This window comes from Serinus canaria, chromosome 12 (genome assembly GCF_022539315.1).
Source record: "Serinus canaria isolate serCan28SL12 chromosome 12, serCan2020, whole genome shotgun sequence".
NCBI lineage: Eukaryota > Metazoa > Chordata > Aves > Passeriformes > Fringillidae > Serinus > Serinus canaria.
The window spans coordinates 15,926,617-15,951,196 of NC_066326.1; the positions used below are offsets into that span (position 1 = coordinate 15,926,617).

Below are 24,580 nucleotides of genomic sequence, written 5' to 3' on the forward strand. Positions count from 1 at the left end.
TGTACAAATAATTGGCAAAGAGATTGGAAACAAGGTGAGAAAATGCTGCCAGAGAGCTTCACAGTTAGGTGCTGGGATTTCTAACGTTGAACCTTTACAGGAATGACCTGCAAACAGGAAGAGTGAGTCTTTGGACTAGTCTGCTAAAATAAAAATTTTCAGGCAGCAAAGATGATGGTTAACAGTGAAGTATTGTTGAAAAATCCTGAGACTGAATGGCTGGCCAGTGAAATGGTGGATGAAATTTCAACTAAATAAATGAAATGAGGTATGCAGAGAAATGGGGATTGTTGTGCATCTAAAATCATGGGCTTGGAGTTGGCAAAGATCTTGGGGTTATGTCATAAAACCTTGTGAAACCATCATGTCAAGCTAAAGAGAAAAATAAATCAAATACTAGAAACTAAGAGAAATAAAAAAAGACTAAACCAGGAAAACACTGTTGCATGGTTCTGGAGAGAGAGGTGGTGTTTGGTTTTAGTCTTGTTTTGGTTGGCTTGTTTGTTTTAGTTAAAAAAAGCCTGGTGTGCTTTCACCTTCAGTACAACTTGTGGTTCTTTGTTCATACTCAAGGAGTATATGCAGCATGGGAAAATTCCAGTAACAGCTTCTGTATAGGATTGAATGAGAAATTGTCCTCAGCTTAGAGGAGACATGTCTGAGAAGTATAGCAAAGGTGGAAGAGCTGTTGACAGCCTTCCTCTGCACAAGAACAAGGGGTTTCCAAAGAAAGCCTTGGCTTTCTTTGGAACCATCCTGAATGTTCTTACCTCTGTTGTAGGGTGGTTTTTCTCATGTATAGCAGAATCATCTATCCTGAGGAATACTGCTTTCCTATCTGAATTTCTTTGCTGTAAAGGGAAGACAAGTCCCCCTAGGTAATATCTTGTGTGATAATTTATGCATTCATTATGCTGGCCCAGCCTCCAAATAGATGTTTGGCTGTGGAGGGAGTTTCCTCACCCAGATGAATCACTCACTGGTATTTATGCCATACATGCATGATAATCTTTTTGATCTCTGTAGGCATCTGGGATTCTTCTGCTTGGATAACTGGCAGTCAGCCTGGCTCATCACAACTGGCAGCTGCAAAGGTGGAGACTGGCTAGAAATAGCTGGAAATTGATAAGACCCTTTTGGAGACCTCTCTTCCTTTTGCTTTGAAGGTGTTGCATGCTTGATTTCCATGTTTGCACCATTGCTTACAGACTGCCCTGTGTCATCTCCATTCCCACAGCACAGGGCTTTCCATAAGAGCTGGGTGAGGGGGAAAGTGAGCTCAGGGAATTAGAAGGGGCAGGGCTCAATGTGGACTTCAGAGCACCTTCATAGTCTTACTGGATGCTGAAAATACTGAATTTGCTGTCTGCAAATCCCCATCAATCTGTGGCTTAAAGACCCTGGGGAGAGTTTTGGACTGGACAGTGTTCTATAACTAGCAGGCCAGCTCCCACCTGCATTAACACATGGTCCCATCCAAAGGTCACTTGGGAGGGCTGAGCAGGACTTTTTCCTATCATGTAGGCTTCTTCTCTTTTATGGGTGTCATTACAGGCATGAGCTCTGCACCTTGTCTCTGTGCAAGGTGTGTGTCATGTTTAGGTAATAAAGATTAAGTCTTGTATTTGCCCCTGGACTAAAGGAGAAAAATCAGCCCTTATCAGGAAAGCCTGTGTAAACAACTCTTTTCCAACTCATTTCTGCTTTTCTGTCACTCCCCCTTACTCAGTCCTGTTTCTCTGGCACAGTCCTATCAGCACACTGTTATTGTCACCTTTAATCGATCCATGTGTGTCTAGCAGAGAGGTGTTTTTGTGGATATGTATATGCTTGGGAGTCCTTGGGGCTTTTCCTCCAAAGAAGTTATGGAGGGTAAATGGTCTGCCAGAGTTTAAAGTGGTTTAAAGTGGCTGCTGGAGTTGTAGAAGAGAGAAGTGCTGTGGAATACCTGAGATCTCAAAATGGTATTGCCAGAATGTTGAAGTGCAGTTGAAGTGTGCAGAAATGAAGGTGGAAGGAAAAGAGATCCTAAAAATAGATTTCCCAGCAGTTTCAAAATTAGATTTTCCTAGTGTTTGGTTTCTAACAGCTTGTAATCAGCTAATGCTTGTGCTGTCAAAGCAGGTGCTTGACCATCTCTGCGGGTTCCACGTTGTGTGTTTCAGTGACTGGTGGTTTCTGAAAGCCCTGCCTGCCCAGCTATGAGCTCGTGGGTATCTTGGTAATGGGGAAAAAACCTGCAGGCTTCCCTCTGGGAAATGTGTGGGCAGAGTGCCGCTGTGTGGTGACACGGAGCACGGCGTCCTTGGCACGGGGTGGGGGTTGAAAGAGCATCTCTTTGAAGGTGGTGGAAGGATGCCCGATTTCTTCCCAGGGTTTGGGTTGTGCCTGGTAAAGGACCAGGAGCAACACTCCAGACTCTTATATTTTGGTTATATATTTTCTCCCCAATAGCTTTTTGACAAGGGTAAAGCAAAATGTATTCTTTTCAGTTGTCTGTTAATGTCATGCCTTTCTTCAAGGAACAGGGAACTAAAGAGGTAAGAACAGGAAATGTACAGATAATATGCCATGTTCTGAAATTTTGTCCGAACAATATGTTACAAATTGTCTCAGTTGTAGACAACACAGACTCAGGTACTTGGTGCTGTGCTTTCTTGTACCTGTGCCAGCAATGCCAGGGCTGTACTGGGATCATACCTCTATTAGAGTGTGCATTTTGCACCCACAGTGCTTATACTGAGACTAAAGTTGTCTTAGTTGCTTGTCCTGGCATCCTCATAACTAGGTCATTTGGCTTTACTAATAGGTCTCACACCTTAATTCTTGCTTTTCACTGGGTTTTAGCTTATGTATAAAGTCTGTGGAAATTTTGCTTTGGGTTCTGCTCCAGGGAAGGGAAGGCTTTCTTCTGAAGTTGTTTGTTGTAAGATTGAATGGAAAAGAGAACAGTAAGCAGCCGCCACCTTGCCAGGGGCATAGCCTGCAGGCTTTCCCTGTGCTATAAACCAGGCACTGGCTCTGCAGCTGAGCCATCCATATGCTCGGTGGCTCTTTGCAGACATCATTCCAAAGCAGCCAAGCTTCATGAGCTCTTCAGCATGATCATAAGACATTTGGTAGAATTTAGAAGTGTGTGTGACCTTCCCATTTTCACTGTCCCTTTCAGTGTTGTAAGGAGGATTTAGCTGCTGGTGTCTTGAAGCTTCACATGGGATTCATGTTGTTAAATCGGGGAAGGGAGCACTACAAAGCACCTTCAGATACACACACCCTTTTTATGTGTGTGCTGCTCTTCCCCTCACTTGGAGAGCAACCCAAGGGATAGTCATGGGCCTGAACTGTCTCCCTCAGAAATACACATCTTCCTCCATATGTACACCAATCCTCAGTCTTATAGTTTCCCATCTAGTCCTCCTTCAGACCCAGCTATCTGCTGGTGGAAGGTTCATTTTGTGTTACAAAGGTCCTTCAAGGCCATCCCCAGGCCATCTTTCACAATGTCTCCACATGGCTTTATCGACCAAAGTGTGAGCTCTTTCTAATTCTAGCTGCACCTTTCTTGCCTGCAGCAAAGCTGTTCCCTCTTCACTTCACATTCTCAGTTGTCCCACCTTCCTTGTCTGCACATTGTCAGGAACAGTAACTGTCTGTTGCTATAAAGGTAGAAAAAGGTCACCCTTTTTACCAGCTGACAGTGCTTATGGAATTACTTTGGCAAGATTTATTCTTCCAAATGCAAGAATCAAATTCTGTCACCTCTGGTAATTAACTGACAGAATTTGGGGTCTGAAATGGTGAAATATTCTTTTGTTTTCCCAATATGAATCACAAGCTTTCTAGCTGTAGAACCAGTTGGGTTCTAAAGCTTCAAGTAATACCAAACCAGTTCAGGAGATTTTGCAGCCGTGGAGAACAAGTAAAAATTCATTCTGGTCCCCAGGGATCGCCTGTTCTGGCCCTTTCATAGATAATTCTGCATAAACATACTTAACCACAACTTAGTTAGAAACTTCATGTCACAGAAAAGAGGAGTTGCCAGACACGCTTCATTTCTCAGGGAATTTTTATTACCCCCTGTGCCAATCCTAGTGTTTGTGTGACCCATTTGAAGTTTCTCCATGGGAAGAGGCTCCACAACTTTACTCTAGTGCTTTGCTGTCCTGACCATTAAGTCATTAAACTTTCCTCAGTGTTCAACTTAACTTTTGCATTTAAACTAACTCTTCATCCTACCCACTTTATTACTTTCCTAGATGCTGCATTACTCTGTGTATTGGAAAGTCATTATCATGTCCTTGGTGCTCTCCTATCTCAATCTTTCTTCACAGGCCATGTTTTCTAAGCCTCTGATTTTTTTGGAGGCCTTCCAGCAAGTCCACAACTTTCTTAAAGTGAGATTTTGTAACCCTGTGTCATCCAGAGAGTTTGAATGAAGGAATTAAGAAGTATAGTATTGTGGGGCACACTTCCATTACGATAAAATAGAGCATGGCAAATCTATTTCTTATCTTGTGGAAATCACACCTCAGCCTAATCTCCAGTTAAAATATTCATTAATACAGTCTGAATAATAAGCACATATAGAACAATTACTATGAATCCAGCTTTCCCTACAATTAGGAGATACAGGTTTGTGCACATGAGAGGTTCTGACAAGACCAGGATAGCAGTGAATGAAGCTTTTTATACTCACCTGTCTCTAACAGAAAGGGATTATACACAAATGAATCTCCAGCTGGTGTTAGCCTACATATCTCACACTGGGCCACAGTGACCGGTCTGGTTTCTGGAAGACTGAAGATAAGGAATAGGAATACAGGAAGAGACTTGTACTGCATTGTGGTAAAATCTGGATGCTTCCTAAAGGAAACTAGTGAGTGTCTTGCAGGCATAACCTAGCCCTTCTGCATATCAAGTCTTGCTGCAAATACATGAAACTCTCTGGGAACATCAATGTCTTGGCAGGTCACTCAAATTGTGCTAATTTGACCCCATGACATCTAGGGAATCCTTGTACTCTAGATTTGGCTGCTGCTGCTTTTCTGTTGACTGGTGTAGGTCATGCTTGTTCCTCCTTCATGGGACCTCCAAAAGGGACATTTCATCAGATGGTGCAGTTGAGACCAGGCTTCAGCTCTTGGCCAGGAGCTGCTCATCTCCATGGCAGGAGAAGTGCTCTTCTCCAGGGTGCTCTAGGACAGGAACAGGGTTGCACAGAGCAGTGAAGAACTGGCCAAAGAGTGAAAAGAAGCAGCAGTGTTTACTGGATGGAAGGGACAGTTTGTGAAATGAAAAAAATAATTTCATGTTCTCAAAGGACTTCTTTGATCTGTGTCTGTTAAACCACAGCTTTAACAGGGCTCAAGGCTGCTCCTGAATTGGGCACACTGCTTTGGTACCTAATATTTGGAGATGAGGAGTGGGGTACAACAATGGGGGTTTTTTTAAGGCTTTAGAGCGTGAGACTTAAGGATCTCTGTCTGCTTAATTTTGAAGAAAAATTGTTTGAGTGGACTTGATAAGTGAGCAGGGGAAGCTGGGTGCTTTTCTGAGGAAAGTATGATAGGAACCAGCACCTGCAGTCTGAAAGCACAAACCAAACTGTAAATTAGGCACTCTGTTTAGAGGGATTAGCCCCTGGAATGTGTGTCCAAGGGTATGGTACATTTTCCATCCCATGAGACCTCATTCTTTGCAACTCCCTGAAAGGAGGTGGTAGATAACCACTGGTAGGATAAGAGGAAATGGCTCAAGCTGTGCCAGGGAGATTGAGGCTGGGCACCAGCAGGAATTTCTTCACAGAAAGGGTTGTCAGGCATTGGAAGGGGCTGCCCAGGGAGGTGGTGGAGTCACCATCCCTAGAGGTTTTCAGGAAACAACAGGATGTGGCACTTGGTGCCATGGTTCAGTTAACATGGAGGCATTTGTTCAAATGTTGGAGTTCATGATCTTGGAGGTATTTTCAAATCTTAATGATTCTGTGATTGTCTTCAGAAACACATTTTCCGGGACTGATGGTTTTGTCATGTGTGAGATTTTTGGGCTCAGTCCAAGAATAATGATGAAATGTCAGTCATTTACATACAGAATGATCAAATAATTTCTCTTAGCCTTAAATACTTAAGAAATTATGAAGTGTGGATATTAAATTAAAGACACTATTTTCTAGTATGTGCCCAATAAAGATTAAATAGGACTCCATGTTTCAATTTTGTATCTGACATTTCCTAACTGAGTTTAACTTCTAGAATATTAATAATGTTCTTTAGCACTTGGGGACTGTCAACCATCTCTGGTTTAGTGTTGTAGAATCAAATTTAATACTGACTTGCTGGGAGGTATTTGTATGAAATGCAGATTTCTTCATTTTGTACCAAGGGTAACAGTTCAAGTTCTGACTCAGTCATTATGATTACACTGTGTTCATACAGCATGCTTGCAGCTTTTTCTCTGGTGATATTTAAAAACAGCTTTTTAAAAGTCATTTAAAAAGGAAAGAAGTTTGCATATTTTCATATGGAACAGTAGTGCATATGCAGGAGGATATTTGATAAATATTATAGATTTATACATTTAAATTAACAGATAATAATTTTCAGGTACTTGATTTCATACACTATTTAATGATTTTTGGATTAGACATTGTTGCAGGGGTGATCAAAGGGCTCTCTAAGCATTTAATGTTGATTTTGCTTTATTAGTGGTTTGGGGCTCCAAACAAAATCTTGAGCCACTTTGCCTAAGACATTAAATTACATGGTAGGAAATGAATCTCTTCCCAAAGGAAATATTGTCTGAATAAGCCAGATGTTACCTGGTTTGTTGTCCCCCTTTGCATGTGAAAAATGGAGTATGGAGCAAAGGTGCCATTCCTGAGGTCACAGGGAAAGCATGTGGCAGCCCCAGGGACTGGACATGTTTCCAGAGCCCCTCTGACAGCTTTAACCAGAAGATCATTCCCTGTTTATAAGGTTAAGATCAGTATTTTTCCAGACTGCAGTAAATTATTTAGGTGCCATATTTAGATTTAGAGAAGTTACTGAGGAGCTCAAGAGATGCAAACCTTTTGTACAGATGACTCTGAGGAAAAAAATTTGTCTTTGGTTTATTCAGTGGTACTGTCAACTGTAAGCAATTTACTATTTGACATAAAGAAAAGCCTCAGATTTTGTCTCTAAGATACTGCAATGGGTTTTGTGCAGGTACAGATTGAGGTATTTTAAGTCTATAGTTTTGCTAATGGTGGTGTGCCAAAAAAACCCAATATAGGTGTCTTGAACATGTCAAGGCAGTCATGAAAAGTCTGCGTTTTCCTTGGCAAAATACTTTTGGGGACTTTAGTGAGATGTAATGGCTGTTAAGACAACTAATACAAAATACCTAACTTAGAGCTATGCAACATCTCTTTTCTAAATATGTTTATGCTTAACTGAGCTCAGCTTCCCATTTTTATTTGTGACTTAAAGTAAATGCCCTGAGCACATTTTGCACTCAGATTAATAACCACTTTATCATCACCAGCCTTCCTGGGGCTGCCCAATTGGGGTTTTTGTTTTGGTGTGGTTTTGTTTCTTTCATAAAACACGGTCAGCATGGTTCTCTCTAGCATTTGTAAAGAGGGAAGTACATGAATGATCTGTCCCCTTTATTCAGATCATTCATTTCACTTTTGGAAACTGGCCTTATTTTCAGTTATCACACCAGTACGTAGAAGCTGGCTGGTCTAAGTGGTCTGGTTGGGGATTTTTCTTGGTGGTGGTGGTTGTGTTCAGTGTGTGATTCCAGGCGTGTCGAGGGGAGCTGGGTTTCACTTGCAGTCACTGCTCAGGGCTGCCATCTCCGGAGATCTCCGGCAGCGCTCGCTGTTCCATATCGCAGACTGGGAGCGCAACCCACGGCGCTGGGCTCCGTGTGACGCTCCTGAGATGAGTGTGTGCAGAGACCTGGGTTAGCTGCTTCTCACCACTGCAGGGGGCTCCCAGCTACTGGATACCTCTTTCTCTCCTGCCTTCATTGCTAGCTCTGCTGGGGCTGAGTCAAGCAGTGCTGCCCAACTTCTCAACAGGTAAATCTTGTTCCTTTCTTACCTCGTCATCTGAAATGCGTATGTAGAGCCCATCTGCAAGACACTGGGGTTTATTAAGGTGTGGGGATTAGTGAATTGCAGGTTGGTAATTGGGAAAACCTACTTTCAGGCAGTCTGAGATATGGAACTTGCTGCCTCGTGTGTCCCTGTGCCAAGTGCCTCAATGCCAGTCCTTGGCAGGAAGTGCAGAAGGCCATTTCCTGGTTTTGCTCAAGTGGACAGTGTATTGCAGATGTCAGTGGTTGAGCTGTGCAAGATATTCTGTAGAGGAAAAAGACTCAATGCTATCTCAAATCAAATAACTGTGATTTTAAAATTCTTAGTAGACACAGATTTCTGCTTTTCCTGTTATTTTCCTGTATATACTGTTGGGTTTTTCTTCACTGATTTAACTCTGCAATGCTTGGGGTGCTTGCTTTTTTGATGAAAGTGTCTGGATAGAGACTATAAGATAAGAAAGAGTTCTTTGGCTAACATTTGGGTCTTTGGACGAATTCCTTGAGGGAGAATTCTACCAGGCTTGTAATGTGTAGTGCTAGGGAGTCTACAGTCTACACAGGAGTCTCCCTGATCTGGCTTGATCATTTTGGGAGAAGTGCTGGAAGTGTCCCAAGTATGAATGGCAGGTGTTTCAGACCCTAGGCCTCAAGACTTGAGATCCTGGTTTCCTTGGATAGAGACAGTGAGCTGAGCTGTGTCCCCTGCCTGCTGGGGTTTGGGAGTGGTGGGAAGTGCTGTGTGCCTCTGGGGAACCCAGCTCCCACTCAAATGCTCTGTGCTGGGTTCCCAGGGCAGGGAACTCTACCTGACAGCTTTCGGCCAAACTGGTCCCACGAGCGAGCCTTCAGCTTCCTGGGGAAAGAGGGTGGTGAGGGTGTGTTCTGCTGCTCAGCAGGATGTGGCTAATCCTGAGCTGTATTTCTTCAGTTGCCACCGCCTCTCCTTTGTGCCCGTGAGCTCACATGGGGGAGGCTGCTCGTGCATTCCTGTAATGATGCCTTGCTCTGTTCTCTGCTGCTGGGGGTTCTTAGTGTCACTCTGCAAAAAAGGCATCACTTAATCCTCAATCACTCCACCCCAGGTGGAGGGAAGTATTAATACTTCAGTGCTATTCCATAATCTCATAGAGAGAAAATGTGAAGCGTAGAAAGATTACATGACTTGCCACGTTCAGAGTGAGAAAGAGATTCCAGATCTCTCTTCCTTTCTGCTCTTGGTATCCCCACAGTGCTTTTCCATGGCTCCCTGGGATAGTTAACTGCCTCCTTGGTTTGTCTGTTCTGACCATAGGAAACCTGGGGCTTTGATAGGGTTTAGAAGCTGATGATGCTGAGGTAGGATTGAGGTTGAACCCTTCACTGTGGAATTCTGTGGTAACCTTCAGGGAAAGTCCTGTGCATGTGGACTGAACAGAACTTCAGCACAGCCAGGACTGTATGTGTGGCTTGACTTATTGCACAGGCAAATGCAAAGCCTCCCTTTTCTGAGGAAGAGCTGGGAATACTTTAGGCTAACTGCTGCAGAACTATGGCGGTATTTCTATGACTAGTTGGGGTATGGATTAAGGTGAACATGGTGCCTCTCAGAGCAATAACTGGCTTAGGTATCTGGACACAGAGAAGCTGGCAGAAAGTGCATCAAGCAAGGCTCATTCAAGAGAGCTCTTGCAGTGCCTTGATGTTGTGCTGATGCTGGGAAAGAGGAAACAGAGCCTGTTCATGTTCACATCATTGCTTAAAACTCAGTAATCATCAGTCCTTTTCCCATGTAGCTGTGCGTGTCTCTAATGTTTAGGAAAAAAAAAAGCTCCTAGGCCTGGTTTTCTGGTAGATAGGTCATTATTCCATAAGCTCCTGTCCCAGCCTTGCCTCCTTTGCTGGCTGTGTCAGAGCAGGCCCAGGCAGGATGGCCTTTGGCCTCGCTCCAGGCTCTTTGTCCTCAACCCCATCTGCAGGGCAGCTCAGCAGTCAGGGAGCTACGCACCAGATTGTGGATGGAGAACTGAGACACACAAGGGCGCTTTGATTAGGGTGGTGCAGAGGAGTCTATAGCAAAGTGTGAAATGTAGCTCTGTTGAGCTATAGGAACTCTCATTCAGACCTTGAGCAAGTCTCTAGAGCTAATGTGAAGCGTGGAAGCCCTTATGATTCCTGTATTTTTTGTCCTCTGTAAATTTAAATAGTTTCTGTCTTCTGACCTGGGTATTTTATCAGTCAGGATATGCTGGAGGTGGTGGAATAGCTTGCTGATTGAATCATTTTGGAAGCCAATGCTATTAATGTTACACAAGAACTGAATCTTCCCCACTGAAGTGTTGCTCAGCCCATGCTTCTCAGATTCATGTGAAGTTAAGTTAGGCTGTCCTCACTGCAAATAGTTTTGAGAGTAAGTATCTTTATCATAGTCAAGGTGTTGAGATCAGATTGGAAAGGGTGCAAATGACAACCAAAATGATCAAAAGATAGAATTGCATCCAAGAAACAAACGTGCTGGTTTACTCAGCCAGGCAAGATGAGGGAGATGTGTAATTTGGTAGAGTTTAAAAATGGAGGAGAGAGAAATGCTGCTGAAGGACTTGGTGATGCAAGAACAGGTGACAATAAATTGCACATTAAAAAAAACCAAACTAACCAGCAAGGAACTAGGAGACTTTTAAGCATGAGATCAAAGAAGCTTTAGACTTAACCACTCAAAGTAGTCCGGGAAATCACCTAGAGAGGTTAGTTATGATTTGGAGAAATGATTTATGGGACGGTGGCAGTTACCTTCTGTTGCCACAACTTGATTTAGTAGCTCATAAGTTCCTCTTTTTACAGAAAAGTCTGGCAGAAAAGGCACATTTGCCAGAGTGTTACTGCCACTGTACTTTCCCAAAGGAGCTGTTCCAGTGCATGGCTATCCTGCTTTTCTGGTAGAACTGTCCATGGGGAGCCGCAATGAGCTGTGTTATATCTTGATCTACTGCGAGATCTGAAAAGATGTGAGCATTTGATTTCTCGGAAGGTGAAAGTAATTTCCCGTAATACGAGTGCAGATTGTTATTGCTGCAGTTATTGGAATGAGAGTTTTCTCCCTGCCTGGCTCTTTAGATGTCTTGACTAGCAAAGTCTTTTATACTCCTCTGCTTGAGGCAGGGCTTGGGCAGATTTTTCCCCCTGTCTTTTTACCAGAGGGAATAAAGAGTGACCATGTTGATGGAGGCAGTGAAGCTCCCCTGGGTTTGCTGTCACACATGGCAGCAGCACAGTGGTGCTGTCCTGCTGAGTGGGAGTTGTGCTTGGGAGATAACTTTTCATTTTATTATAGAGACAGCGATGGAGTTAAGGCTATAATGCAGGGTCTCTTATAATCACACTCTAATTATGCTTTGTAAAAGTCTTTGCAAGCTTTTATTTTGTAATGAGTACTGCAGCCAGAGCAGCGTTTCTGGCAGTGAATCACCCACGTGGTTTGGGAGGTTCAGTGCAATGTCTCAAGCATCCCTGTGTCATACTGTGTCTGTCCCAAGGACATAGCCCAAAATGTAACCTCACTGAGGAAACAAACAGGGAGGGGTTCTGCCATTTAATTTACCTGCCCAAGTCAGCAGCCTCATCCCCAAGGCTTCCTCTGTAGTCTATGGAAAGGGAAAAGTCCTTCAAGAATACTGTTCAATACTCTGTGTTAGGCTATAGCTGCATTGCCCCCAGGAGGAGCTTTTCTTTCCTGAGAATTTATGATGTAAGAAAAACTGGCTTTGTACAACTTAGGACTTAAATCTTGTAAAGCACTATGACTGTGAGGATTCCCTGCCCTCTGCAAGGCTCCTGGGAATGCATTTGAGACATGAGGCTTTCTTTTAGGTGATGTCTCTTCAACACAGAGGTCTCAGTACTGCCAAAACCATGCAAAGTTTGTGTACGTGGCTGACATGAAGGTGATCTAAGGCTCATAAACATTTGGATAGGTTTTTCAGATCTTGTGCCCTTGTGGACGTGGTGTAGGCCTGGGCTTCAGCCCTGCTGGCTCCAATCCCAGCAGGCAATGCAGTGACCCTGGAAGGTGTACTTGGCTTTTGGTGTACAGTGTGACTCAGGATAGGTGTGGGGGTTTATATGTATACATGGAAAGTTGTTGAGAAATTTGAAGTAAAATTGCAGTGGGTGCTTTTCCTTTGTCTATGTCTTGCTTGAGTCATGTAAAGCTGACAAAAGCCCTAAGGGCTGATGCTTGTATAGTTTTGCTTGTGTGTTTTTCTTTTCACACCAGGCTTCAAGAAGGATGTGCCTTTGGTGGGTGATGGGAAGGTGGAAGAGAGATGTACAACTGCTATCTCCTGGCTGTCTCTGGCATTTGTCTTCTGCAGTCCTGCCTGTAGAAAGCTGGCTGGATATGTTAAAAGCAGAGTGTATTAGTTCAGTAAGGTTTAGCAGAAAATCATTGTGCAAGAACTAGCTTTCTTTGCATCTGGGGAAAAATTAATTCTGTGCACTGTGGTTGCTTGAATAATGACGTGCAAAATTGCGATTCCCTGCAGGTGTCAGTTACAGTGAGCTCCTGAGAGAGGTTGTGTCAGTAAGAGCAATGGCTTCAGTGTCTGTCACAACTGTGCACATTGTGTTAGGTTATGGAGTGAAGGTTGGAAGTTGCCTTGCTGCATCTGTCAGTGAGACTGTCAGCTTCTGCATGTCCTGCCTGTGGTGACCGAGGAGGAAATGCAAGCTGAGACTGAAAAATAGAATGAAAATGTTGAACTTCACCCTCCTATCAGCCTCCTCCAGATAAGCAGCTGTAATCTCTGCTCAGGGGATCTGGCCTGGACAGAACTTTCACACTTGTCCATTCCTATGGCCATCTCTGTTTCCTTTCAACTGGCAGCTGAGGGAAGGCTCAGGCTCTAGAGGCCTCAAGCCACCTTCACAGCACACTGGGCTCATCCAGGAGCAGATGTGTGTGACATGAGCTGGGCCTGGCATAGCCCTGCCTTTGGGAAGAGGCACTAAGGCTTCTCTCCTCCTAGGGCAGTCCAGAGCCTCAGTGACCCCCCTCCTGCCTCAGCCAACTCCAGATGCTGGCACCAGCCCGTTTGAGCCCCAGTTCTGACCAGAAAATGCAGGCTCAGAGAACTGTACCTGGCCAAAGGGGAGAATATTTGTTGTCATCCTCAGTTAAGGTCCTCTCTTTGGAACCTGAACATCTGATCAGACTAGAAAACTCTGTCTGTAAAAGCACAGCTGTTCTCTGAAAGAGACCGCAAGCATTTCATGCTTGTCTCTCAGGGACTCGGTGGCAACTGTGGACAGCTTGCAAGCAGAAACTTTTTTTTCTCTTTCCCCTAACTGCCTCTCCTCCAGATGCAGCCTGAACTCAGAGACCTGAGCTGTAGTCTTTTCATCACCCTCTGATCAGAGGGTTTGATAGAAAAGCTGAGTGTGCAGCAGCACCTGTGAGCTGGGGCCCAACAGTGTGCACAAAGGGCCATCCAGGGAGTTCTCTTTGTAGGACTGCTCATGCATGAGCTGGAACTGAGCCCAGCTGCTGCCCTCCAGCATTATTTTGAACAAAAAAGTCACACTCTTCTACGTGGTGCAGCGGTGCCCTCACTTAGTGCTGCCTTTATTGCCTGAGGTAGAGCCTGCTGGGGGGACCTGGGAACTCAGCAGTGCTCAAGGCCAATGGGGCAAAGACCTCTTTATGCTTGCTGTTATCTTTCATTTAGGAGGTGGAAAAGAAGAAGTAAAACAGGTAAAGTGAAGAGTTGCAAAAAGAACCAAAAATTCTCTGGCGATGGTTTAGAAGAGAATGTAGAAATGCATGATTCATCTAGATACTCCTGCTTTCCTAAGCAATAAATGGTGCTGCTTTCCTAACTGCACTATTCTCAGCTGTGTATTTTGTGATAAGAACTACTGACAAAAGAGGATTCAGCCAGCACTGCTGGCCTCTGTCCATCTGAGCTCAGCCTCCTCATCTCCTCCCATCTTCTTGAGCCCTCCCTTGTGTGCAAGAAGAAAAGGAAGGCCAAGGTCTGGAGGTTCTGTAAGTGGACTCAGATCCTTGGCTAGGTTTTGACTCCACACACAAGCAAAACTTCAGTGACCCCCACCTCTCCTAATGTGCCTGGGATTCAGGTTTCTGTTGTGGTTCTGGTCAAGGTCTCCCTTCCTCTTCCTGCTTTGGGATGTAAAGGTGTCCAGGCTTGCAGTCAGATCTCCACTTTCTCTGGCAGACATGTCAGAGGAGAAACCTGAAGTAGGGAAGGTCATTGGTTTCCTTTGTACTCTCAACAGCTCATGATCTTGATTATTTCTTAGAGCAAACAATTTGGATCAGGGCTCATTCCAACCACAGCAGCCACTAAACAGAGCTTGGGGCCAGAGAGAAGGCTGACAAGCCTGCTGAGTCAAACTTCCAGCAGACAAGTTGGTGCTCAAGATCCTACCAAAACCCAGATCTAGAGCCTCATGTAGGACTAAGGGCTGAATGGGGTCAGGCCATCTCTCCAGACAGTGCCTGTTCAATCAGTGACTAAGAACAAACTCTTGAGGGGCAGCCCCAGAGCCAGACTTCTTAGAATTTCTACCCCAGGACTTGCTCTCTCCAGTGTCCTCATGTAAGGCTCTGTTAGCTGTAGATTTTGGTATCAGGATTAGCTTTGGCATTTGACAGCATAGGAGCTCCAAAGAAAGCTTTGCCCTTGACTGGTGCATTTATAATTCATCACTACCACTTTATCTCTCACCTCCTTCCTTTTTGGAGGAAGCCTCCAAAGAGTGGAGTTTAGAGAGCTGCAAACATTGTCTTTTTTGATTCCGATTAAACAGGGAAAGGTAGATGCAGGTACAGCATCGTCCATGCCTGGAGCAATTCAGTTCGTTTGCACAAAAGCCTCAGAAAACTGAGGAATAGGCCAGGTAAAAGAATGTGCTCTATAGATATTCTAGAACCAGTTATGCTCCCAAATGTCTGCTGGATCCTGAACTCTTGCAGTTGATGAAAACCATAGCAAGCTGCCATGCCTGATTCTTTCTCATTTCAGCCTTGCAGGTAGTGGAGAATCCATAACAAGATAAAGCAAAAAAGAGGAGGCAAGTTTTCTTTCCTAGTCCAGGAAAAATAACCTGTTGGATTATAATCTGCTAAGAGTGGAGAAGTGCCAACATGAGCAACAAGGGGGCAGAGAATCCCATCTCATCCACACTGACCCAGGGCGTGAAGAGAAAGAGGGGAAGACCAAAGAAGCAGCCACAGGTGAGAGAACATCATCCCAAGAGGATGCCATGGCAGTAGCCTGATGGGATCTGCAGGCAGCCCTGGGAATCTGCTTGCTCACAAGGACAAGGGAAGGAGAGGTGTTCTGGGGTAAATGCTGGGGCTACCCAGCACAGCAGCAGGATCTGCACTCTGGGAAATCTCAGCTCCTGGCCTCAGAGGTGATGTGACAGGCAGTGACAGTTCAGCCAGGACATGTGTGAGAGGGGCTGGCCCGGTCTCTGTTCTAGCCTGGAGACTTTCACATGTCATCACCCTCTGTTTCTGCACCAATAATTGGATAGAACAGGCAAGGCCCCTTGGCCACAGTTCTTGGAACTTACTCATTTCCCCAGCCCAAAAGACAAAAAGAGGCAGGAGTATTGCTGATCATCTTCTAATGCACTTCCCAGCTGGAAAAGCAGAGACAACCAGCTATATAGGGGTCTGGGTGCTCTTAATGGGGTAAGGCAGTCCAAGACCAACCAGAATGAGAGATTGTAAATTGTTTCAGGGATCATCCTGCTTAAATGGTTTTCTCCTTCTATCCCAGGAGGATGGTGGAAACACAGCTGTTATCCCACAGGATGCTGTGGAACCACAGCCAGTGAAGAAACCACGAGGAAGGCCAAAAGGAAGCAAGAAAGCGACTGTTCTAACTGGGGGAACGGTGAGAGGAAATGGCTTATGCTCATTTACAGAGGAGGGAAGCACTGCCAGAGAGACCAGCAGGGATGTTTCTCTTAGCTTAAAAATATTGAAAGTTGCCCCTAATTCAGCTCAGCTTTAATTGCTACCGTTGGACAAATCAGTTATTGTGGTTTTAGGCCTTACTCACCTCCTAGCCTTCTGTGTTGCCACTGTCTGTTCAGCAGTTTCCTCCCAGTGTTTCTCTTCCACCACTGCCAAATAATCACAACCAGTGCAGTCAGGCAGGTGTTTCCTCCTCAACTGTCTTCTATTCCCAGCTTTTGTTTTTTTTGCTACTTTTGAGACAAGACCTTTTATACAAAGGTCACCTTGGCTACATTCAGTGGTTTAGTCACAATGCCCAGCAAATCTGAGAGCTGACAATATTTCCCCTTTGTTTTCAATAAAGGCAGAACCTTCTGCTGGGAAGAGGCCAAGAGGGAGGCCCCGCAAGTGGGTGAGTATGGTGTTCAGTCCTTTCCCTCTTCTCCAGTCACAGATCCTGGGGAACTTTCAGTTGTGTTTGCCCTTTTCAGACTCAGTGTCTGCCACAACATTCTTTCAGCTTTGGTAGCCTGGAAATAATTAGGGAAGCTCTGACTGCCTTCCTGATGGGCCTCCAAGATTCAGCTACTGAAGAATTCTGAGAGCCCAGGGGAGATGCTGTACTTAATTCAAGACATACCAGACTTCCACAGTATAGCACTTTCTCAGGCTTGGAATGTGAGACTAGAGATTCCATCCTTTCTTACAGAGAGAGAGGTTGTCTTCCCAGGAGACTTGAAAGACTGAAGCAATTGCTTAGCATGTCAGTTTGTCTTAAAAGAAGAAATTTGAAATTAAGTTAAAAGAGAAATTTGATGAATGGAGAAACTTTGAGTCCTGTCAGCAGGAGACTCTTTTATGCAACAAACAAAGGGATTAGTAAGAATCAGTAGCTAAGAAGAAAACATTTCAGGTGTAATAACAAGACAGAAGCTTTTAATCAATAAGGATATTCAGTCCTGTGAACTACTAATGGTATGTTAGCTATCATTAGGAGTAATTAAAAACCCCCACAACAGCCACAAACCATTATTTAGTGTGCATCACAAAAATTGATAGATCCATACCCAAGCTGTGCACTTGCTGCAGGAATCCATAGGTTTTTTGTACAGCTGTGGTGGCACAGGAGTGCTCAGGAGGGAAAGGAACACTTCTGGTTCAGCAGAACCAGAGGGACAGAGCAGCCTGTGAGGGCCATGCAGGAGGTTTGGAGGGAAATGTTCACCAGCAAGGAAGTGCCAGGATATGGGAGAGATCAGAAGTTTTTTCTAATGTGACAGTGGCCTTGCATGCAGATATTTCCTGAATAGTGGGAAGCTGTTTGCAAACCCTGTGCAGAAGGTCCCAGACAAGGGAACTGTTGCATAAATCCAAATGTTCCTTCTCTGCAGTCCAAGTGAGAAGGTAACAGTCTAGTTCAGCACACTGCACTTGCTCAAAGCCCATTGCTTTCCCCAAGTCCATTTATCTTATGTCATTTAAATACACTGATTGGTGAAGCCTGTGTAACCGGTGCTTAAAGCAACCAGCTGTGCAAACTGGGATCCTCAAACTCTGTGGAAAATCAGAGGCAGAAGTGGCTGTGTCTTACAGAACAAAACCTTACCCAGTGACTTCTGCTGGTGTCATTTGTGGACTGACAAATCTCAAAGACAAACAGGAATTTTTAACATTTCAAAATATGTCATTTTCACTTTGGTTAGTGAAAGATTCTGATGTTTCAGTTCAGAATTAAACAGCTGAAGAATTTTTGGGGGGCAAAACCAAAGCAGAAGAAAAAGAACAGTCATTTTGGTTTTAACTGTCAATAGACAAAATGTTTAGCTGGTCAAGACAGGGACAGAACCTGAAATATAGAAAATATTCTTGATGAAAAAGATCTCCACAGCTGCATAATGGGCAGATTTTTTCAAAGTGTTGGGCTGTGTATCACAAGGCTGATATTGGGATTGTTTACTATGGATGCTGAAAAGTGTTCAGAGACTTCAGAATGTGTGTGGACACTGCATGCCCTGGTGTGTATTCTTGCCTATGTTTGGATATAGGAGTTGGTGGCAAATGGATGTGCTGTCAGGGCTGCACAGTCTTGTTTAAATAATAATCCACCTACTTTGCATATTTTCAATTTTGTCTTTTGATATCTAATTTTGTATGGGGGGGAGCTTGTTTATTTTTGGTGTTTTTTCTTTGTAGCCTCAAGCAGTGGTCCAAGAAGGAGAGCCTCAGGAAGAAAATCCTCTGAAAAGCAATGACTTGAATTTGAACTCAGCACCAGCCACACAAGGTTTGAAATTAGATAATCATAATTACATGAGACTAAACAGTAGAGCCACGCTCTGGCAAAGCATGCACTTACCCACAAAGCACTGGCTGTAGTCTTCCTGGTAAATCCTATAAACAGAGGAGCATTTGGAAGCCTTCCAGGCACATTCCTTCCATCTAATTCAGTTGTGACTAATTCAGCAGAAGTGGAGGTAGAAAAAAAGAAAGGCAAAGAAAATCTGTCTCTTTTCAGGAAGTCCAATATTTGAGGTTCTGATCACTGCTACAGGTACAGCTCAATGAAATTGTCTGGCTGGTGTGTAAAAAGTGAAAACAGTCTATTGTTAATGTTTTGCTTTACTTGAGAAACTTTATGAATAGAAGATCACTTGGTATTTGGGACATTTTAGTACTCTGGATTAACTCCAGAATGCTTCCTGGATGGTCTTTCTCTCTCCTTCCTGGCTTGTACTGTAAGGCAGAGCTCTCTGGCAGTGGCTGGCACTGGCAGAGGTGCGTCAGCAGCACAGACAATGATGGCACTGGCCAGTTTCTGTGGGAGGCTCCAATTTATCTAAGGTTCTCTGAGATGAGATGCCAGATAACTGTTACTGCTGTTGTAGGAATGTACAGATGCTCCACCCAGAGCCCCAAGCTCACCTGAACCCTGCAAAAATACAAAATCTGATGATATACCATGCAGGACTGTTTCCAAGGTAGATTCCAGGAAAACGTGTGTGCATCTATGTCCTACCTTCAGAGAGCCTTGTAGGAAGCTCTTCATGAAATGTTTTCCCTGGGGGTGGAAAGGGCCAGGAGCCCAGGGGAGGCAGATGTTGCCTGGTTTGCCATGTGGCAGCACAGCAGCTCCTTCCTGCCTTTGGTGTGCAGCCCAGCCCAGCCCAGCCCGGGTTCTTAGAAAGTCCCTGGAAATGCCACATGATTAAATGCCAGAGGAGTTAACCTCAGTTGCTCAATTCAGTTTCCTCTGGGGCTCCTGCTCCCGTATCACTTCCTGCCACGGAGCTGAGCGCTGACATCAGCGGAGCCGCAGGCTCACGGGGGATGAGCTCACCTCCGGCCCGGCCCGGCCGCCTTTGGGACAGTTAAACATCGCCCCAAACCACAGCCAGTGCGGGGCCTTTCTTCTTCCTTTCAGTCTGAGTGGGGCCCGCGGCAGTGGCAGGAGAATCCGTTCCCTGCTGTGGCAGGGAGGCGGCAGCAGCTGGGGCAGGATCAGCGGATGCTGCGGTTGCTGGGACAGGGCCGTGCAGAGCGCGATAGCGCAGCCCCAGCCGCTGTGCCCCGGGCCGGGCACCGAGAGGGGACTTCTGCTCTTGGGGAACGTCTGCACTTCTGGGAGGACAGAAAACGGCCAGGAAATCACAGGGGATAAGCATGTACAGTATGAAACCAGGCAATCCTCTGGAAAAGGTCTTAAGTTGTTATTTGCTCAGGAGCTTGAGATGGAGTGGTAATCCTGGCTTAAAACTTCTGACTGGAAAGAGGAAGCATGCTGTTCTGGCTTACTGGAAACTGTGGATCCTGGGGCTTGTGTACAAGCACAGTGCAGCTGTAGCAGCAGCTTGCAGACAGGTAGCTTCTGGATTAACCCATTCTGTGGGTCTGGTTTAACTGGGCTATTATATCCCTGCAAGATTTTGTGCTACTCATGCAGGAGGCTACTGCTCTGAGACTTGTTAGCAGGAGTCTGTGATCTCATAATGATCTGCTATAGACACAGCCAAAGCTTTGGCCACTGAGGATTTTGGTGGTTTTTTTCCCCCTTCCAGGTGAGGATTTTTGAGGTGTTGCACCAGGGAGGGGATGGGAGGGTACAAGTGCTTGCCCATCCTGCAGGTTGTACACTGCACAACTCCAGGTGGGAAAGAGATCTGCCCTGGGCTTTGTGTCTGCAGCACTCAGATGAATTGCTGAAATAAACACTGACTCTGTGTCTCAGTCTGTTATGGAGAAAATCAAGATAATGCAGCAAGAGCTGCATTAGAAATATGCAAGATCTGCAAGCCTCCAGTGGGGCAGAGAGCTGCTTTAAAGCCAGCTGGTTTTTATTCCCATGGCCTTTACCTGGGGATACAGCTCTGCTTTTCCCAAAGCACAGGTTATGGGGGACTCCAGGTTATCCAAGACTAGGCAGAAGTTTGTTCATGGATCAGGCTCAGTTGTGTTGCTGCCTGTAGATGCTGCCAATCACAACTCCAGCATTAACATTTCTGATTTTCTCTATCAAGAAGCATTTGGGTTTTTTTCTCTGAGTAGCATTGCTGAACAATTGATGAATCTCATTTCATAGGCTCCTAAACCACAGTGGCAGATGTGGTTTATCTGAATAACTGTTCTTGGCTAATGGACTATAGGTATGAGGGGGAAAGAGGTTGCTTTATGGTAGAATTTCTAAGAGCCAATGCAAAGCCCAGAAGCAGCCTTGGGATCTTGCTCCTTTTTGTCTATTTTGCTATCCCTGCGATCTTTTTCATACAAACTTTGTCTGCTTTGTTTCCTCTGCTGCCCCAGTGGTCACCTTAGCTCTCCTGAAAGCCAGGGGTGAGGCACAGATCACAGCAAGCCTGTGTAGCCAGAAACATTCCCCACTCACACCATTTCCAGATATTCTGCACATCTCCTTCCCTGGTGTTTAATATTGGGTAGGGCACTTGGGTACTTGGTGTCTCATGAGGATTCAAGGAAATACATAATTGCTGTCAGCAGAGGTGATTGATGAGTGTTTGCAGAGCAGAAACCAGACAATTTGACACAGACTCACTTTTGGGCCCTCAGTAGCCTTCTGCTGAGCTCTGCTGCCAGGGAAGCCATTTGTGTCAGAAGCTCCATTTAGCCTGGAGCTGGTACAAGAGCAATGGGAATGTTGTTGTGAAGACCTTTGGTTGTTGGGGAGTGGATCCTTGTCACCTCTCAGCCTTGTAAGGGATACTCTGTAAGGGGTACTGGGCAGCAGGGCTCCTGGACCCAAAGCTCTAACCCTCTGTCTCCTGTCATCTTTCCTTTAGACATCACTGGAAAAGACGGCTCCAGGTCTGGCAAAACCACTGGTCTTAGGAGATGTCTGAGTAACATCCCTGCTGCAGCTCAGTAGTGTCCTACCTGTTTGTGTCTTGCTGAAGCCAGAGGAGTGGAAAGCAAACAGGACTTTTAATGTTGTATTTCAGATTCTTCATTTGTGATAATTTTAGCCAAGCTCTCTCCTGTTGCCTGTGGACTTGCTTACCCCAAACATCCAAACAAGGATTTAGGGGAAGAAATGGCAAATTGCCTTGTTGGAGAGATGCCTTTTAGAGTTTATAGTATATCTTCTGGGAGTATAATAATTTCTCTTTAAAATACTTGGATAACCTGGTGCCTTGCCCTGCCACAGAGAGCAGTACTTCAACAGAAGTTGACTCAGCAATGCAGATACAGGAAAGGAAATCTATTTACACAGCTAATGGCTGAGCTTGTCTGCCATATCACCTCTGGCAGACTGATGGAGCAGTGCCAGGGGTTGAGTTTTGCTGTGTTGCCCATAGGGACTGGATCTCAAAGACAGCCTTTGAGTCCTTTCTTGACTATTCCAGAACAAAAAACCTTCATGGCATTTCCAGCTTGCCCTGCACTGTTGTTCCAGTGGCCAGTAACTTGCATGCTTTAGAGGAAAGTTTGCACCCTGATATCTTAGGGATTGATTCTGAATTTTTTATCTTAATGTGATCAGCTCAGGGCCTTCTCCTATAACTATTTCTGGCCTGGTGGCTCTCCCCTCAAGTTTGATAGCAGCTCCCAAGTGCACAGTGCTTACCAGCTTAGTCACAGCCACTGGATTTCATCTCTTCAAAGGAGTGTCTGTAAAGAGCCAGTTAAAAAGTTGCTTCCTTGCAGAGCCTCGGGATTCAATTTAAATTAGTTTAAATTCAGTCCCTAAAATGCGTGTGTGGGGTCCTCTAGTGTCACAACTATGCAAAGAAAAGCTGCTGATAGTTCAGTTTTGGGAGACAGCAGTAGCCAGTTGGTTTGAGATTGTTGCTGGCTGCTCTCAGTTTCACACTGTTTGCAGATTTGTGCTTTTGGTGTCAGAGCTGTTAAATTCTGAGGAATTAAGGGTATTTCCAATATCCAGTTGCAAATAGTGAAATCCCGGTGGTATTTTCCATCTCCTGGATGTTCTGCCTGCCTATTAAAGGGACAAAGTGGGTATTTCAATTATCTCTGACAGGATGTAAAATTGGCTAGCTTTACAGTGTTAAATATTTAAACAGAACATAATTGGCTTTAAATTTATGGTGGTGCATAGCAGAAGCCCATGAAATGGCTGTATATATTGAACTCATTTATTATCTTTTCATCAGAGTTCTGTTCCCTTGGCAAGTATTTGTTTAACACCAGAAAATGTATGCAGAATTAAGAAGGGCTGATTGGAGAGATAATAGGGGGAAAGTGGGTTTTTTTCCTTTTGGGTCATTTTGTCCAGTCCATCTAGTTTAGTACTGATGAATCCTGATCCCATTAATTCTGCTTAGTAGTGATGATAGTCCTAGTCCTAGTTCTGTGTGGTATCTGGTTTGCCCTAAGGGTACTCTCTTCTGGATGGAGCTCGGTGGTCACAGCACAGAACTGCATCACAGATAATCTTTGTTCCTCCACTACCAAATAGCAGAGAAATCTAGGACTAAAGGGATTAGATCACAGGGACTGACCTAAATCCTGTGCTATAGGATGAGCTGTGCTGCCAGATACAAGGAGTTTGACCCCCAGCTCCTGCTGTGGGGATAACTCTGGGTGGGACATGACACAAGTGAATCTGTACTGTTGATGGGGACATAAGAAGGTGCAGCTGGTGCTCCCCTGAATTCTGCTGCTCTTCAGTGCACTTAAAAGTTCAGCTGCAGTTCATATCTGCATTCAAAGGCTACTCCAGTAGCAGACCAATATATTTTACCAACTTCTGTGCCTGATTTTCAGTTGATTTGGCAGGTTCAGTACTCTGTTTGCAAGGCTGTACTGCCTGTTTAATTAACCCCTGTTACCTGAGAGCAGTGGTTTTTGCAGTGTGAGACTGTAACTTCAGCTTCTAAATGGATTAGGGATTACATCTGTTAGAGACTCAAGCTTTTCCTGTGACATCAGACAGTCCTTTCTCAGCTGGTGGCATGGAATAGGGGTGCACACTGCCTTGGCTAGATAGTAAATCCATCTGCTTTAGGTCAGCAGTATTCCTCTGGAAAGTGCATGCAAAGTACTTCCTAAAAATAAAAAAAATTAAAATCTAGTCTTTGCTACCTCTTACCAGTCTGCTGAAAAACCACAGAAAAGAACTTGTTTCCATAAAGATGCAAGTGCTGGAGGAGAACAAACAGAATTCCACTCTTCTAGGAGCTTTTCTGTGTGTAGTTGAAACCAATTCATAACTTCAACTTCCATGTTTACACAGAGAATTAGAATGGAAGTCAATGCCTATGAAAGGTGGGCAGAATTCCAGACATCTTCAGGGAGCTGGGATTTCACACTGGATCACTTGGATTGACTTTTTTGAAATTGTAAACTTTTTTTATTTTCCAATTAGTTAATTACCTTTTCTGTGTAGACAAACCTACCTCTAAGCAAGTGCATGTCAAGTGTTTTTAAGCTCAGGCAGTTTTGGTCTGACTTGGCCAAAATTAAGAGGTCATTACAGTTGCTTAAACCACAGGAGGTGAGTGAGGTTTGTTGTCTAGCTAAGTTTGGAAGTTTCCCATAAATGGTTTTGGTGAAGGCATAGAGAGTGTTGGCAACTTGCAAATTAGCCTTGAAGTTTGTTAAATAAAGGTCTTAAACAAATCCCCCTCAGGCTCCTGCTTTGCCTTCTCCTTGTGCAGCACCCTCAGCACACACATGGCTGGATAAGGTGAGTGTCTCTTGACCTTGACTTTTGGAGATGATAACCAAAAATCTGGTTGTTCAGGAGCAGCCCAGATTGATGTGAAAACAATAAATAATAAGCATGAGGAATCACACATGGAGAAAATCAGACAGCCTCCTAAGCCTAAATGTGGGGGCCTAATTCCATCCTTTTGTGTGTCTTGGAGGCTTGATTGGAACACAAGCCAGTTCTGCTTCACATGTACACCCAGAAGTCTCCACAGTCAAGTCTGTTTCTCCCCCACATTGTTCTGTGGGCTATGCAGCTATTTAGCTTTAAATACAATTAATTCTCTGCCTGTGCACTGCCTCTTGAGTTGATCTGACAGCTTTCCTAACTAGTCCCAAGTTTTG

At 44.6% G+C, this 24,580-nt stretch overlaps 1 protein-coding gene and 1 long non-coding RNA gene across 2 annotated transcripts; one reads left to right on the forward strand and one right to left on the reverse strand.

Moving 5' to 3' along the window:
• The first annotated feature begins 7,728 nt into the window (after positions 1–7,728).
• On the forward strand, positions 7,729–24,163 carry LOC108962196 (high mobility group protein HMGI-C-like). Its single transcript, XM_018914985.3, has 6 exons — positions 7,729–8,068; positions 15,108–15,319; positions 15,873–15,989; positions 16,419–16,466; positions 18,248–18,338; positions 21,346–24,163. Exons 2-6 carry the CDS (start codon positions 15,230–15,232, stop codon positions 21,429–21,431), a joined length of 432 nt encoding a protein of 143 aa, XP_018770530.1. The 5' UTR covers positions 7,729–8,068; positions 15,108–15,229; the 3' UTR covers positions 21,432–24,163.
• LOC127060093 (uncharacterized) lies at positions 8,155–16,216 on the reverse strand. The gene is made up of 3 exons (XR_007778707.1): positions 16,158–16,216; positions 14,175–14,315; positions 8,155–8,350 (listed from the first exon to the last, which is right to left on the reverse strand). It is a non-coding gene; the product is annotated as an uncharacterized LOC127060093 (long non-coding RNA).
• Positions 24,164–24,580: the final 417 nt, after the last annotated feature.

Coding starts and splice junctions, on each gene's coding strand:
- LOC108962196 (XM_018914985.3), top strand. CDS start 15,230: ATGAGCAACAAGGGGGCAGAGAATCCCATCTCATCCACACTGACCCAG. Junction 15,320..15,872: donor GACCAAAGAAGCAGCCACAG/GTGAGAGAACAT, acceptor CTTCTATCCCAG/GAGGATGGTGGAAACACAGC. Junction 18,339..21,345: donor CTCAGCACCAGCCACACAAG/GTTTGAAATTAG, acceptor TCTTTCCTTTAG/ACATCACTGGAAAAGACGGC.